Source organism: Mauremys mutica, chromosome 1 (genome assembly GCF_020497125.1).
Source record: "Mauremys mutica isolate MM-2020 ecotype Southern chromosome 1, ASM2049712v1, whole genome shotgun sequence".
NCBI lineage: Eukaryota > Metazoa > Chordata > Testudines > Geoemydidae > Mauremys > Mauremys mutica.
In genome coordinates this window covers 335,934,729-335,951,384 of record NC_059072.1, presented here as the reverse complement: position 1 = coordinate 335,951,384, position 16,656 = coordinate 335,934,729, and the positions used below count along the sequence as shown (strand labels likewise).

Genomic DNA, 16,656 nt, shown 5'->3' with positions numbered 1-16,656 from the left:
TACCCTTTCCATGCTTTTGAAATATAGTCTGTAGTTTGTAACAGTCAGGGTTCCTCTTACAGCTCCAGTGAACGGGCAGATGTAAGTCACATCTTTGGCTAATAAGTGAAAGAAAGAGAAAAGCAGCTAGTGCAAGTTTAAGGTTAATCTCTGGGAGCAAAAACCTAATAGTAGTAACTTACATTTATAGTTTTGTGACTCTTACTCACATGGGCAGCCCCACTGAAATCAGTGGCGCGACTTGCATGAGCAAGTACTCCCAGGTATGATCAAGGGTTGCACAATCCTGCCCAGAATTAGGAGTGCAATTTCCATTACTGTTATAAAGTAAGGGTTCAAAGTAAAGGCTATTTGTGCTCCGGTACGAAACTGAACCTGCATACAAATACCACCACGTAAGCACATCTCTAGGTTACACACATTGCTTTCAATATCACTGTCCAGTCAATGCTTATCCAGAAATAAGGTAGAAGTTTGCAAAGGAAAGAGCATCTAAGTTTTAGCACAAATCACGCACCACACTAACACCAACAGAAACCTTGTGGAACAACAGTGCAATTTTAAGAGACATTTGTTTTACTACTAGCACACCAAAAAAATATCAGTCCTTTGATCTTTGTATGCGGGCACTATAACTAGAAAAAGACAGGGGAAAAAACAAAATAAAACAACAGTTCACAAAGAGAAGAAACCATAAGTTACATATGGTCACACAGTTGATTCATAAAAAAAACGATTACTATTAACCTTTATTAAACACTCTAATGAGGACTGGGGGCCCCATTGTGTTGGACATGACACAAACATAGAAAGGAGACCATCACTGCCCTGAAGGGCAAATAGTTAACGTTGTGTAAAAAACAGCATCAAACTAAACATGGATCCTGGTCACTGCTGTGATACCAATTCAGATACCATCATAAATGCAAGAAGCCACTTTTCCCGTGGCTGCTTTTAGCATGAGTAGGTCCTGATCCTTCAATTAACTCTCAGACAGTGACCTTCTGCATCTGACTGGTACAAATAATCATAGCTCTGTTGAAGCCAATGGAGCTACATCAATTTACACCAGCTGTGGATCTGACTGAAAGAGGTTTTTTGCCAATTGCCAACAATTTTAATCTTTAATTCAGCAATAAAGTCAATCTGCCACACATGATTATTTTTTGGGTTGAGTGATGATGACTCAAAACAGTCCCCTTCTGAAAAGGCGATCAATGCTGCTCATTCATTCTAGGCAAGAGGTGCTGCTGGCTCTCTACTGGGAATACTTCCCCTAACAACCCTTCTGTTTCACGTCAGTTAAAAATGCTAACAGTCAAGTGACTTTTTACCCACCTCCCACCTTCAGTCAGTGCCACTCCACATCTCGTGTCACTAAAACACTCTGCAGGCTAGGTGCTATGGCACCAGCTTGCAGCACTCTGCAATGAGAGGTAGCAGCACGCCCTCGCCGTCAGAGGCACAAACTATCTTTTCAGAAAAGGCTTATTGACTACAGCTGCCAAATTCAAGCAGCTCACAAAGAACAGACCTCCTTTAGAAACCCTGCTGGACCCATTTGTCACAGCATGTGACTCCCAGTGAAGTCGGTGGGAGAGCTTGCCTGGCAGTCTGGCAACAAGAGCGTGGGGATCACTGGGTTCCCCAGGTTGCCAGTGTTGGATGCCGGGTGGAATAAGTGCACTCAGCTCAGGGGTCGACGGGGCAGGACAGGAGCTTGGGTGGAAGCAGTTTGTGTTGCTCATTACTGACCCTTTGAGCCAAGTCAGGAATTACATTGATAGGTTCCTATACTGACAGGCTAGACAGAGTCCTGATTGGTTACTTGCGGGTTCTTAGAGAGTGTGGAGGCAGGGGTTGGAGTAAATGAGGGAGCAGAGAATTTTTTGTGGGGAAAAGATTGCAATTTTCAACAATTTTGTTTTCTCACTGAAACTCTGATCAACCATTTTGTTAAATTTACAAATTTTGAACATTTTTGACCAGTTCTAATTAAAATAATAAATACTTAGTTCTTACAGAGTGTTTTTCATCTACAGATCCCAATGGCATTTTACAAAGAAAAGGAAATATTTGAAACCAAATAATGGGGAGGAAAAAAGGCATCTTGGTAGAGTTTCTAAAATAGTGAAGCTAACCTAAACCATTCACAGGGCAAAAAAAACATTTTCAAAAGTAAATAAAATCTACTCCTATACCAGGGATCGGCAACCTTTGGCACGCAGCTCGCCAAGGTGCTTACCCTGGCAGGCCGTGCTGGTTTGTTTACCTGCCATGTCTGCAGGTTTGGCCGATCACAGCTCCCACTGGCCGCAGTTCGCCGCTCCAGGCCAATGGGTGCTGCGGGAAGCGGTGGCCAGCACATCCCTCGGATGTGGCAGGTAAACAAACCAGCCCAGACCGCCAGGATGCTTACCCTGGCGAGCCGCGTGCCAAAGATTGCCAATCTCTGTCCTATACAATAGAATCAGAATGAAACCTATAAGGGTCTACAGAAAGGACTCTAACACTCAATAGCATTTAATGGAAAAAGGTATCTCAGCTATGGAATCCTATAGATTGGTTTAAAAATTCTGTAATTCCCTATTAGAACCTACAGCATGTGCCATCTTTCTGTATTTGTTTTTAGAACCTATATATTCTGCAGTATCTTTTACAAACAGATACAAATACTAGCAATTCTATATATTTAAATGGCTCCCCAGGAGCTCTCCAGAGCATGTCTACTTAGCCAAGAAATCGACATTGTTGTCCTTAGATTTCCTGGGAAATGTCTGCAACCCCTTACTAGCTGAAGATATTCAACAACTATCCACATGTGAGAAATAACATGCACCTGTGGGGCACAGGATGGTTTAAATGTCAGCATCCAGCCACTGATTATTACTGAGTGTTTGGAGTTTTGGGGGGAAAGACATGAGCTTTTCAGCAATCATCTATTCTTCCAAGACTACATAAGGTCATTTTTTAGGGGAAGGCAATGAGGCGAGGGAAAAGACTAGCATGGCAGGTCAACTATCCAACGCTGTTATTTATGAGATGTCCCATTTTAGAATCCCCGAGACAAATGAAAGCATGAGAGGTTTGATTAGAATTTCATTCCATGGAATTCACCAGCAAACCTACTGTGCTCAATCACATCAAAGAGCCTCAATGAAAAAAGCCAGAACAAAACCAAACCCAAAAAATTAGACGAAGGTTTCTAACCATCAGAGGAGTGAAGTTCTGGAACAGCCTTTCAAGGGGAGTAGTGGGGGCAAAAGACATATCTGGCTTCAAGACTAAGCTTGATAAATTTATGGAGGGGATGGTATAATGGGATAGCCTAATTTTGACAATTAATTCGTCTTTGACTACTAGCGGTAAATATGCCCAATGGCTTGTGATGGGATGTTAGATGGGGTGGGATCTGAGTTACTACAGAGAATTCTTTCCTGGGTGTCAGGCTGGTGAGTCTTGCCCACATGCTCAGGGTTTAGCTGATCACCATATCTAGGATTGGGAAGGAATTTTCCTCCAGGGCAGATTGGCAGAAGCCCTGGGGGGGTTTTTGGCTTTCCTCTGCAGCGTGGGGCACGGGTCACTTGCTGGAAGGCTCTCTGCACCTTGAAGTCTTCAAACCATGATTTGAGGACTTCAGTGGCCTGGGCCGGCTCCAGGCACCAGCCCAGCAAACAGCTGTTTGGGGCGGCCAACCGTGAGGGGCGGCACGTCCAGGTCTTCAGCAGCAATTCAGCAGTGGGTCCCTCACTCCCTCTCGGAGCGAAGGACCAGCCGCTGGATTGCCGCCGAAGAATGACACAGTGACAGTAGAGCTGCAGATCACAATCACATTTTTTTTCTTTTTTTTCTTTTTGCTGCTTGGGGCAGCAAAAACCCTGGAGCCGGCCCTGGCTCAGACACAGGTTTGATACAGGAGTGGGTGGGTGAGATTCTGTGGCCTGCATTGTGCAGGAGGTCAGAATAGATGATCATAATGGTCCCTTCTGACCTTAAAGTCTATGATTCTATGATTCTAACCCTAAGCCTGCAAACTTTCCAGTTGTCTCAGTAAAAAGAAACACAGACAGGTTTTAGACATTGACTTGCAGGACAAATTTGACTACTGGGCAGACTGTAGTTACTTAGCCTTGCCCATGCCTGCGGCTGACAATGAATCCATTCAATAGATAGTAGGGATTATGGGAATTCTGTCTAATCAATAAAAAAAGCAATTAGAGCCATGTTCACATACCCATGTCTTTAATGGTTTCTCCTGGCAACAAAGGAGGTTCTTCCATTTCAGCCAATTTATTAGACTCCCTCAGGACCTACACAAAAATGCAACAAGAAAAAAAAATGAATCAAATTAAATTTTCATACATCAAAATCTCACCCTTTTGATGTAATGCAATTGGTCAATAATATCAACAGAAATAAACCCTCAGCACTCTGATAGGACCTTCCACCTGGAGCTCAGTTCTCAAATATGAACTGAGTAAGCCTCATGAGATTCCTATGATAACTATGATTTTTTTTTAAATGCATTAGAATGAGGCTGTGAAAATAATATGCAGCACTGTCTTTATTACAGCCAACTTAGCAATTGCAAAAGTAAAGAAATGCAACTTGGGTCCTATTATTGTGTCAAATTCTGCTCTCAGTCACATCAGAGTAATCCCGCAATAACTTTACTGAAGTCAATGGGTTGACTCTGGATTTACTCCAGCTTGACAGAGCAGCTTTGGGCGGCTTGGGCCAATTATTCTTTATAATTTCAGTATTAATTGCCAACTTCATCTAGGAGAACATCATCACAACACAGATCACCACACGTGTACACGACATTACGCAAAACACAGGAAAAGTTCCCCACCCCCAAACAGCTGGCGATGTAAAGGTCTGATGCTGTTAACACTTCTACCAGAGGCAGTGCTTACTATTCTCCCATTGACATTAACAGGACAGTGCCCAGTAGTAAGAGTGAGCAGTAGTGGGCCGTAATACTGGTAAAAACATACATGAAGCTGGGGAGAGCACTTCACGACCCCAGGAATTGGCAATGAGCCCCATGTAAGCAGGTCACCCAAAAGAAGTGGGTTCTAAACAGGACACTGCTGGAGAAAAAGGAAGAGGGCTTAGTACACAGGAAGAAGGGGAGCCTGCCCCAAGCATTGGGGCAGAAAGCAGTTAGGAAGCTGGCAGTGGGAGGAGACAAAGGGGGAAAATCTCAGTTGTTTATATACATCATTTACTTGCACCGGTCTGAAATTATTTTTTGTGTTGTTTCTACCTGATTTCTGAGCAGCAAAATCTGCACAGTAAAGCCATCAAGAAATGAAACCCACGGTCACATGGTCTAATCTGGCCTGTGCACTTGAGTCCTGACTCCAACCGTCATCTCCTTGTGTTATGCAACGTAAGGGGAGGCTACAGGTTCCCATATGAAACTGCTATTTACAGGGCCGGCTCCAGGTTTTATGTCGCCCCAAACTGCCAACATTACGGTCAGGATTAACAGCCTCCTTTTACAAAGCCAAACTTGACCTTTTTGTTGGTTTTCCCGTCCAGCTAATCCCCTCCTCACTAAGCCCCCACCCAAAAGGTTTGAAACAACACCACACCAAAAAGGACCAAAATGGTGGCACTAACATGGCATTGGCAAACCGTCGCTCTGTTCAACCTGTGCTTACACATTATACCCAATTCCCCTGTCTCAGCTGGCCCCTCAGCATACCAGAACAGAACAGTAATAATCCCTTTTGCATTCCCAATCTCTGAACTCTCACCCATTCATTTTTCAGAGCTCCCTGTCAATTTTACATTGGCCAATGGCACATCACTGACAGTGAGACAGTATGGGGGTGGGCGTGGGGGGGCGGTGAGCAAAGAAGGGAGTGGGCAAAAAATGGATTAAAAAAAATTAATCTTCCAGCTAACAATTTATTTGCTGATAAAACATCCATGGATTCAAAATCTAGTACCAAAAGGGCAGTAACCCTTTAAGCTCCCTCGGTAAACTCTTTATCTAATTGATTACTTTAATGGGTTATGCAAGGAAAACATATTCCTGAATATTATATCCAAAACTTTTTTGAAAAAAATGCAGTTCTTCTGAGCGTAAGCACATATTTCAATTCTTTCCCAAATAAAGATCCTTCCCTGAATCACGGCCTTATATCATAAACTGGGCCTTATATTGTAAGCTGTTAAGACAGGGACTGTCTCGTACTGTGTGTCTGTGCAGTGCCTAGCAACACAAGACCCCAATTTTCTGGACACTACCGTAATGTACATAATAATAGAGAGTTTTCTTTTAACCCCCCCAGAATGTAAAAAGCAACATGCTCCTATACCAAGGTATCTAAAGACATTCTCCTGATAGAGTCTAAGGCCTCTGTGACCTTAAGAGCCCCTGTATGTCAATTGACAAAGGGCGCACCCAACACACGGCTGTGAGGCTATCTAGCCAAACAATGTCTTGTAAGGTGACACTTTGGTCACAAATATCACTGCAGGATGCATGTATAGGTTGTGTATATATAGAGTTGTGTATATGGGCTGGAAATATGTTTTGAATGCAGCTGATGAACAAGCCTGCTCTAGACAACAGAATGTGGATTTACCTGTCCACATGGATCAAGCCGACAGGCGGATGAGAAAATAGCATGGCTTGATTACAAGCAAAGGACAATGAAAATATATTTGCATCTAAGATAAACAGAGTGGTCAATTTAACTGAGAAAGCAAAGTGACCAGAGGATGAAGGAGGGGCTGGGCACCTGAACCCCAAAGAACAAGCATCAGGGAAGAGGAACTTTGTCTGGATTTACCCATCAAAGAATACATTTAAAAGATTTTGTGGACTATAAAAGGGAAGAAAGGGACTCCTTTGTTATCCATCACTTAAGAGACAAAAGGGGCTGCGCTCTTGGAATCTGTGACAAGAAGGATCCCCCAACCATGTGGGTTGCGGACGTTGAGAAATGACTGTAGGTGCAAAATTGCCTGAGACCAGGATTGTAATCTGTTAAATTTTAAACACTAGGAAGCATGTTTTATATATAACTATTTTCTGTTTCTATTCTCTCTGCTTAGTATCACTTAATTTGCTGGTCTTTATTAATAATCTTATTCTTGTTTTATAATAAATCCATCTCAGTGCTATTATATTAAAGTAAAGTGTGCATCCTCTGGCGTGTAGCCTGTGTCTTTGGAGTCAGCAGACTTGGCAATTTCTATGATAGGGGCTGGAGACTGCAGAGGAATGCTCTTCCAGGGTGCTTGGGAACTAGGGTTCACCGAACGTTCCCTGCAAGACAAGGTTAAGATTGACAGAGTCTCAAGGAGTTTGCTGGGGCAATGGACAGACTGGTGTGGCAGGGAGCTAACACACAGAGTTTAAGCTTCAGCAAAGCTCTCTCTTGCTGAGGTAGGGGGTAATACAGGGGCTTATAGTTCTGGGCACTCCAAGAGAGTATCACAGCCTCCTCCCCTATCTTCCTCCTTGATCTATCTGCTACAAAGTTAGTCTCTCCTCCTGAATTTACTGTTCTCCACTGCCTTGTGTAGCTTTTTCATGGCATTTAATCTTTCGAGTGAAACTCCATAAGACATTACCATGGTGTATGTACCAAAATCTATCCTTAGCCCAGGATACTGTAAAATGGGTATTAAAGGATCTCAGGAGGAAAAAAGGAAAGTGGGAGTCTCCTTGCATTCACAACAATAAATAACGGAGGCCCAATTCTGCACCACTGAAGTCAATGGGAGCTCTTCACTCACTCGAATGGTTGCAGAATCAAGCCCTTGATGCTAATTTAAGAACAAAATAATTAATCACTGGTGCATTAATTTCTCCACTGATCAAAACATTTCCTACAGAGACAGAGCCGATTTTGAGGGCATTGTTTTTCTGGAATTTTGTTAGCAAGATGCTTCTGTTTCCTTAATGCTAAATTATATCAACTATAAAACAGTAATTATGTTTACTAGATAAATCCCACAGTGCTCTGCAAATATTGTACATCTTCAGAGAGATTTTCTGCTGTCATTTAGGACTATTTCAACGGCACTTTGGAAGGAATATTTTTGCTATGTTTCTTACTGAAAATGTAATAAATTATAAACTGAGTGAGTAAATGGGCTTTTGTGGATTACTTTAGAATCACTGGGGATACCATAACCAGACTATCTATGGAGCATAATGGCAGGACAACTGCACGACTGTGCCATAGGGCCTTTTCTGGGGATTAATGACCAGATGGGCTGAATACAACCATTCAGCCCAGCATGTCGTTAATCCCATGGAAATGACAGTGTCTTAATCTTTTGGCTGTTACAAAGTGAAAATGGGAATTGAACAAAACAGCAAAGGCATATGGATCACTTCAAAATGGTACATCCAAGGGATCCAACATTCTGTACAATGGCCAATCCGCCCACAGGAATTATCTCACAGCGTTCCATTCAGTTTAGAACAGAACATCAGGCTGAAGACAGTCTCTCAACCTGCTTTAAGATAACAAAACTCTCATTCCAATTATAATTAAGCCAGAGAATATTAGGCTGTGCCTTTCTCTATTCTGGAGAACCACCATCTGATAAAATGTACAATGCAAGTGCCTTCCAGTGATAGCTTTCCAAGCCTTGAACAAACACAAGCAAGCAAGCAAACTAAATAAAATTCACCTGCCGTTGCGTCTTGTATGTTTCATGTAAGTATAACAAGGCTTGAAAAATCCACTTGCCTACTTGCCACTGGCTTGAAGAGCTTTAAAAAGGTTTATGGCCAGAAGATTAGGTTCTTTTTAAATAACTAAGACCACCAAGGAAATGAAGATGGTTTCCAGTGGAGGGGAACATAAGTCTCACTGCAGTGTTTTCCTGGTTTATTTTTGTTTTGTTTTTCATGACTAACCTCCCCATCCACCCACTCCCAGTCCCAGCTGTGCAGGCACTTTAGTCATTTCTTGGGCTGTAGTAATTTCTGGGCCCTTCAAACTGACATGTGAATGTGAGCTGAGGGTTAGAAATTCAAAGGAATTCATTGTTAAGGGCCACAAAATGGGAGCTGAATGGTCTCCTCTCTCTCTGCAAGTTTATGTGGCTTTGTGCTTCCAAAGTTGTCTCAATAGGCTCCTACTGCAAGCCATCACCTACTCAACATGTCAGCCCCTCTGGCACAGAATATCACAGAAAATATCTATTCAAACAAGTTCAAGATTTTTAATACAGAGCTTTCTTCAGCTCCAATGGTGTCTTGGGAGACAACTGTTCTGTTCATGAGCAACGGCTATCCAATATATTTTGACAGTGGAGTGGCCTTTCTGCATCCACTTTTTAATTATTTTCCACTCATTAAACAGATTCCTAGAGTGATAGGTTAAACAGTTAAAGCTCCCAATGAAAGAAATAAACTAATCCTAAAAATGCACATTAATGAAGTCCAAAGCTCCAGTCTGCGGCAGATAAGTTTACCTTTTGTGAATGAGCTGGTAAATAACATAAAATTAAAAGTAAAAATCAATGCTCTGGTTGATTGAGCATTTGTGATAAACTCTGCACACCACGCCAAACCATACAAAATTGGCTTTCAGATCAAGGTACTAATTTCACTTAGGAAATAGTGCTGAGTAAAGTAGAAGTTCCAGATGTGAAATGACAACTATTTGTCTACAATCATGTACCACATGCAAAAAGAGGAGGAATAAATAGCACTCCTAGTGCAGAGACAACTAAACCCACAGAAAATCAAATCTGAACAAAGTATTGAATGCAGTCACCCTTACGAAGACTCTTATTAGAGTACAGTACTGCACTCCTGTTGGCTTCTTACTCCAGCATACTGAATATTTATCTGGAAAAAAACATAACCTCTTCTCTAGTTCTACTCAGCAGAAAGGAGAATTCAGGAACTTTGCAGCTAAGAAAAAATCAGCAGAAATATCTGAAGGCCATTTGCTTATTCTCTTTAGGTTTCCATTCCTTATGGATGACAATCATAAATGATTCCAGAGTTTTTTCTTTATTTTACATTAGTTTATATTACAACATTCAGGTATATTAATGTTAGTCACTTCTGCTGTCTTCTGACCAGATGAGCGCTCAGGGGATATTATTTTCATCTAACAGAGACAGAAAATTGACCTCGTCTGGCTTTTTTCCCCCCATCTAATTTGCATTAAGTCAATATCCTGCAACCTGAAGTTTGGCTGGTGTATAATGATGGAGGTATAAAAAGAGAGTGGGAAAGACATGAAAAGGATAATCCTGCTCAAACAAGCAAAATCTTCCCCATCACAAGGCAGCTGAAAAAAAGAGATGGCAACTCTCATGAAATATTCCATATTTATAGCCCTGGAGACTTGAGCCTTATCTCAGCAAAAACACTATTGCATAGGCAGAGGCTGCTCACTCATCACCAGCATGCCATTCCAGAAATGAGTGTGCTGAGGGACAAGAGCATAATTCAGTCTTTGTAACCACTCAGTCCTTTGCATCTCTGTTCATCGATAGCTTATTGTTCTAGAGAAGAATGCAAGTCCAGTTCCCACTCCAGCCTGTTCTCCTGCCAGATGCAGGACACAGTTTGGTGGGGGGAATGCCTGTCCCATTTGACCAACTTTATCTTCTATTTAGGAAGCAGAAAAAGAGGAGCAAGAGAAAAAAAAAAACTGCTGTGACTGGCTGCTTCCCAAAGGCCTTGCCTACATTAAAGAGGTAAGGCTGGTGAGGTAATATCCTTTAAAAGAACAACGTCATCAGCGTAGACAGGTCTGTGAGCAAGAGATCTCAATGCCTATGGACCAGACGGAATGCTGCATTATGAAATCCAGTGCCCGACAAAAGAGTGCAGGGGCCAGAATGCAACCCTACCTACCACCAGATACTGATTTAATACACACTGACATCCAGTTCCCCAGGCAAACACAGGTAGTGGTTCCATTATGAAGCTTTCTAATCAAGTCCAGCAGAGTGGTATGGACACCTACGCCCTTTAAGGCCTTCCATAACGCAATATGGTCTATTGAATCAAATGCAGCCTTAAGATCAACATACACTAAGTGCAGGGGCTTCCTGAACTTGCGATGTATCTCTGACAACAAGTGACGGACCAAAATGGCATCTATGGTGGTCCTGTTCCTAGTAAAGCCTGACTGTTGGGGACAACGCTTCCGATGTAGCAAAGGTGCCAAGCGTGCCAGCAAAACATACACAAACACCTTCCCTGGAACGGACAGCAAGGTGATCGGACTGTAGCTCTGACATTCACTGTGTGGTCCCTTGACCTTATAGAGTGAGATCACAATACTGTCCTTCCAGGAGGCTGGCAGCATTCTAGTTCTCCACATCAAACGAAAGATGGCCAGAAGTGATTCTGCTACAGGATCAATAGCACATTTTAGCAGCTCGGAGGGGATGCCATCAGCACTGGCTGTGCATCCGTTTTTCAGTTTAGAGATGGCACACTTCATTTCATCCAATGTTGGTGCATCAGTACAAATGTCTGGATCCAAAACCGCAGCGACTGCCAGATCATCCAGCTCTGAACAAGCAGCAACTGGAGGATGGTTCAGGACACTGTGATAATGTTCCACCCAGTGTGAGAGAATGTCATCTGATTTACATGGATGGCTTTGGCTGTCATTCAGGATGCTGTTTGTAGTGACTACCTCTTGACTGCTGAGGTTGTGAATGGCATGGAATGCTGGCTTCCAGTCACCCCTGGCTAAGCAAAATTCATCATCATCCACCACTTGGTTATAATATGCCTCGCAATCGCAGGTGTTAAATTTTCGCTTAAGCTGATTACGAGTGTGCTTATCACCATGTTTGTGGGCTGCACCCTTCAGTTTAATTATCTGGAAGGCCTCCTCTGATAGCCATGGTCAGCATGCTGGATGCCTATAGACAATCGTCTGCTCAGCAGATTGGTTGATGGTAGAAGTGATCAGGGACCAGGCAACCTCCACGTCGTCTGGCAAATTAGTTAGAGCTGAGAATCTGTCAATACAAAACCTGTTGGCTAAAACTGGCACACAGAGTGCATCTATGTCAAACTTCTTCATCATTGCAGAGGGCTTACGTGCTCGTTGGAGCATCAACACCATACGGTTGATCACTAGATCTGTGTTCTCCACGCATTCCACACCACAATATAATCTACAAGAGGCGAAGAGACGCCTATCATGTGTAATGATGTGGTCCAACTCCTTCTGAGTGACACCATCACGAGAGATCCATGATATCTGGTGTATGCATTGCCACTTGAACCATGACCCAAGAATGGAAAGATTCTGGGAGGCACAGAATGTAAGCAAGTGGCAAGAGTTACCATTGGGTATGCCTGAACAATAACGACCAATGACCTGTTCAAACCCAGTTTGCAGGGAGCTAGTAACTGCATTTAGGTCATCCAGGATCACAAGATTATCATGTGGAGGGACTGTGCATACTAAATGTTCCAATTGATCATAGAAATGATCTTTAACGGAGTCAACAGATTCCTCTGTCGGCGCATAAACTACTATGACAGTGAGGAACCATGCCGATGTTTAAGACGTGCAGTAAGTAAACGAGGAGACACAGGTGTCCAGGTTGTCAGGGAGGACTTGGCCTCACCTTGCAGAAGTGGTGCTACCCCATATAGATGGTTGGGGCCGCCAGAATACAGAAGTAAAGAATCTTCCACCTTGTGACGTCCGTGATCTATCAGTCTTGCTTCTGTTAGGCCTGTGATCGATATACCAAGCCGGTCCACTTCGCGTGAGACAGCGACCTGATGACCAGGCCTGTGAAGAGTTGCAACATTCCAAGTTGCAATTTTGGTGGACTGTTGGAAACCCCAGATACAATTGGATGCATTGTCACAGTGCCTGCCGACATCAGAGGACGCACATCCCCAGAGGGGCTTTGGCACAAACCCGTCACGTTTGCACTATGGGGAGATGGCACCAACAAGGCATCTACGGCTGAAAGTAAGGCAGGGGCTTTAACTCTGGTGCTGAGTACTAGGTTATTCATGGTCCAAAAAACCCAGAGTGAACGATTATCCCGGGAAATACTTCGACCCACTGGGATGAGACGGAGGCACAGTAACGCGACTCTTTTCCTGGTCTATCAGTACTGGCTTCACGCTGTGTGACCCGAGCCACGGAGTCTTTCTCAGAGACTTCCTCGGCCTCAGGTAGACAGATGCAGCTGCTGCCCTGCAGCCTTTGTTAGCCATCATTTTCAGGGTTCACGCTGAATCTGTCCACCTTGCATAATGCTCCAGGCGATATTTCGGACAAGCCTTCATCACTGATGGCATAGCTCCAGCGAGCAATCCCCTACTTCATAAGGTTTCATTGGGAGGTTAATATTGGCTATATTACCAGTAAACCATTCCTCTTCCCACTTCCCAGCAACATAGTTATGGGTCCTATTCCCTGCCCATAAAAAACAGCTCTGCTCCTCCCAGTTTTATAGTCCATAAAGGAACACACAGGCCTTAATGCAGATTAAGGGCAAACATTCGACTATTCAGAGGAGTTTGCTGACAATTTCCATACCACCTTATCCATGGCTTTCTACCTACAGGTGGTACCTTGGGAGCGAATTCGATCCTTTTACCAAGAACTACTCCAAAGTTTGAATGTAGTGAACCAAGCATTTTCCTATGAGTGAAGAGGCAAGTCGAGGTGCCAATCTCCAGGAATGTATCCCATAAGGATGACAGAGCACTAGTTACAAAATGACTAGTGAGATGTACAATAGCTAAACATACATGATTGTAAGCATTTAGGGGGATTTTCCAAAGCATCTAAGGGATTTAGGAGCATGATTCCCATTATGCACCTAAGTCACTTTGGTGCCTTTTAAAATCTCACCCTAACTATACAAAACATCATGGCTTTTCCAAGGGATTTTCACTTTGAATTAATTCTGTTCCTGTCTGGTAGCAGGTTGATGGCTTATGCTAATACATGTGGCAGGGGGGAAAGTGCATTCCCTACATCAGATTCTAAGCTTCTTTAGTCAAGAGACAATCCAACAATGCATACAGCTTAATACTGCTGATTGTAGCAGCTAAATATTACTTAATGTTGGATTTATGAAGTGAAAAATTCTGTAAATTGCAGTGAAGGGTGGATTTAATCTTAGATCCAGGTATCAAAATGTTTACTATAAAAAGCTTTATATAAGTTATAAGATGCATCAAAGACTTAAGAATACTGAAAACGCACACTGTAGGAATCACTAGTAATAGTCTCTCTTGCCCCCTCACCTCCAAGACATACACACACACACACACTTAAATTGTTGCCCAGAAGAAGTCTGCAGGCACAGAGAGACTAGAGAAAAGTAGGAGTCCACAGGGGAGAACACAAATCAATTCTGCTAAAAATTCCCCACAGGAAGCACTAGTGCAAATTGCCTTGCTGAAGCTACAATAGAGTGTTTTTCCATTGCCACAGAGCTTTAATTTCTAGAATTGAGTTGACTCATACACAGAGCAAGAGATCAAGCAGAGGTAAGAGTGATAGATCCATGTAGCAGCTTATTCTAGCAGTGATGCTTTAGTTACACACCACAAGTGCATTTTCAGTGATTGACAGAATCACCTCAAAATCTGAAAGATGCTTTTTTAAAATGCTCCTACAAGGCACCTTCTTTATAAGACCATCACAGGTCCCAATCATTTTGTGTCTATTGTCTCCCACGTAAGCGATTCCACACAGAGACAGAAGATTTTCAGAATAGAAAATAAATAAGATGCTCCCTCAAGTTCCCTTCAGATCTCAGGACCATCTAGGTGGAAGACCTGTGCATCTACTCTGGCTTGTGCGACAGTGCACAGATGTGGCCAAAACAGCAAAGATGATGTTAGGATGTGAAAAAAAATGGTACAGATAATTTTCAAATGCCTTTATATAAGTCAATAGTGCAGCCTGATCTGGATTACTGTGTGCAGCATTGGTCACCCCATCTCAAAAAGGATATTGCAGCACTAGAGCGGGTTCAGAGGATGACAAGTATGATCAAGGGGACTGGAAAAATTCTCATATGAACACAGATTGAAAAGATTAGGATTATCTACCTTAGAAAGAAGATGAATAAGAGAGGACATGATAAAACTATATTCAATGGTCTAGAAAATGGAGATCAGGATCTTCTGTTCTCTCTGTCTCATAACACAATCACAAGGGGACACTTGGTGAAATTAAAAGGTGGGGAATTCAAAACCACTTAAGGAAATATGTTTTTCCCTATACACAATGTGTGATTAAACTCATTGCCACAGAAAGTCACTGAGCCTAAGACCTTAACAAGATTCCATAAGGGGCTGGGCATTTATGTGGATATCGAGAACATCCAGAATGATCAAGGATAACCAATTTTGTGGAATGACTATTAAACCTACTGCTTCAGGGCTTACGTCAGTCTCTAACTATTGGCGATAAGGACAGCAGCAGATTACCCCTCCTCTGCTTACTGTGTAGTGGTCTACTCCCTTACACCTTCCTCTACACAGGGGCTCTCAAACTGGGGGTCGTGACCCCTCAGCGGGTCGCAAGGTGATTACATGGGGATCAGGAGCTGTCAACTCCATGAGGCTGATAGCTCTGAGCCCCCATTACATTAACCCTCCCTCATTTTTAATTTATAAGCGGTGGGGGCCACACTCAGAGGCTTGCTGTGTGAAAAGGGTCACCCATACAAAAAGTTTGGAAACCAGTGCTTACAGCATCTGGCACTGGCCGCTATCAGAGACAAGATACCAGATGAGATGGGGCTTTGATTTTGATCCAGTATGGCAATTCCTATGTACCAGTGCTTCTGACCCCCACCTGGCCCTCTTTGGCTTCAGAGAACATGACATTGGGTACTCTGCTGCTACATGTTTTCCCCCTGAACCTGCCGTATGGAGAAATATCAGGCTGGGACGTGGTTCCACAACATGGCTGGGGAAGGCACGCAAGTAAAACAATAAGAGCCTTTTTGGTGGGGTGCAATGAGAAGGGAGAATGATGTCAGAGAGCAGCAGTCTCCCCTTCTCCTGCAGTCCCGACTCTTACGGTCTCCTCTCCAGGCATGGAGCCCAAGCACCGGGAATCCCCCCCAGAGAGACTGTCAAGTGGTCAGGCAAAGCAGAGGGGGAATAATGTCATGGAGGGTCATCCTCTCACCTTCCACGGAAGATACGTCCAAGGCGTGGAAAGGGACAAAAGGGCCTTGTGTGTGTGTTATAAAGTTGGCTGCAACTGAGACTCCAAGCATATCAGAGTAAAGCAAAAAAAATCTATTGAAGTAAAAATAGCAACAAAAACTCTTCCTTTTATAGACAGATAGAAAAAAAATCAGTAGCCATGAACAGAAGTTTTTCTGTCTTAGGGGACCCCAGATTCAAGCAATAAAAATAGCTGCATTCATTCCTTCATCTCTCGTAGCTCATCATTCTAAAATCGGCAAATAATGGACGGTTAGCACTATTTGTTCTACAGTCCTGTGCTACTCGGGTTGCTTATAAAAACTGAGAACACAAAGGGGAAAAAGTAATGGTAACCAGAAATGTCCTGTAAATGATGTAGTGAGGAGGTATTGTGTATACTTCTCTTGACATCTTGGGAACTCAAGACAAGTTATAAAGCTACATACAGCTACTTCTGTTCCATTTGGAGCCAGTGA

At 43.1% G+C, this 16,656-nt stretch overlaps 1 protein-coding gene across 4 annotated transcripts in view; it reads right to left on the bottom strand.

Moving 5' to 3' along the window:
* The window catches only part of MTMR2 (myotubularin related protein 2), a 76,239-nt gene that overhangs the window by 24,172 nt on the left and 35,411 nt on the right, over positions 1 to 16,656 (bottom strand). For all 4 annotated transcript variants that reach the window (XM_045019546.1, XM_045019555.1, XM_045019560.1 and 1 more), the window contains 2 exons: positions 4,238 to 4,313; positions 4 to 98 (listed from right to left, as the gene is read on the bottom strand). In XM_045019546.1, the coding sequence (XP_044875481.1) occupies positions 4 to 98; positions 4,238 to 4,313 (171 nt within the window). The remainder of the gene's footprint in view (positions 1 to 3; positions 99 to 4,237; positions 4,314 to 16,656) is intronic.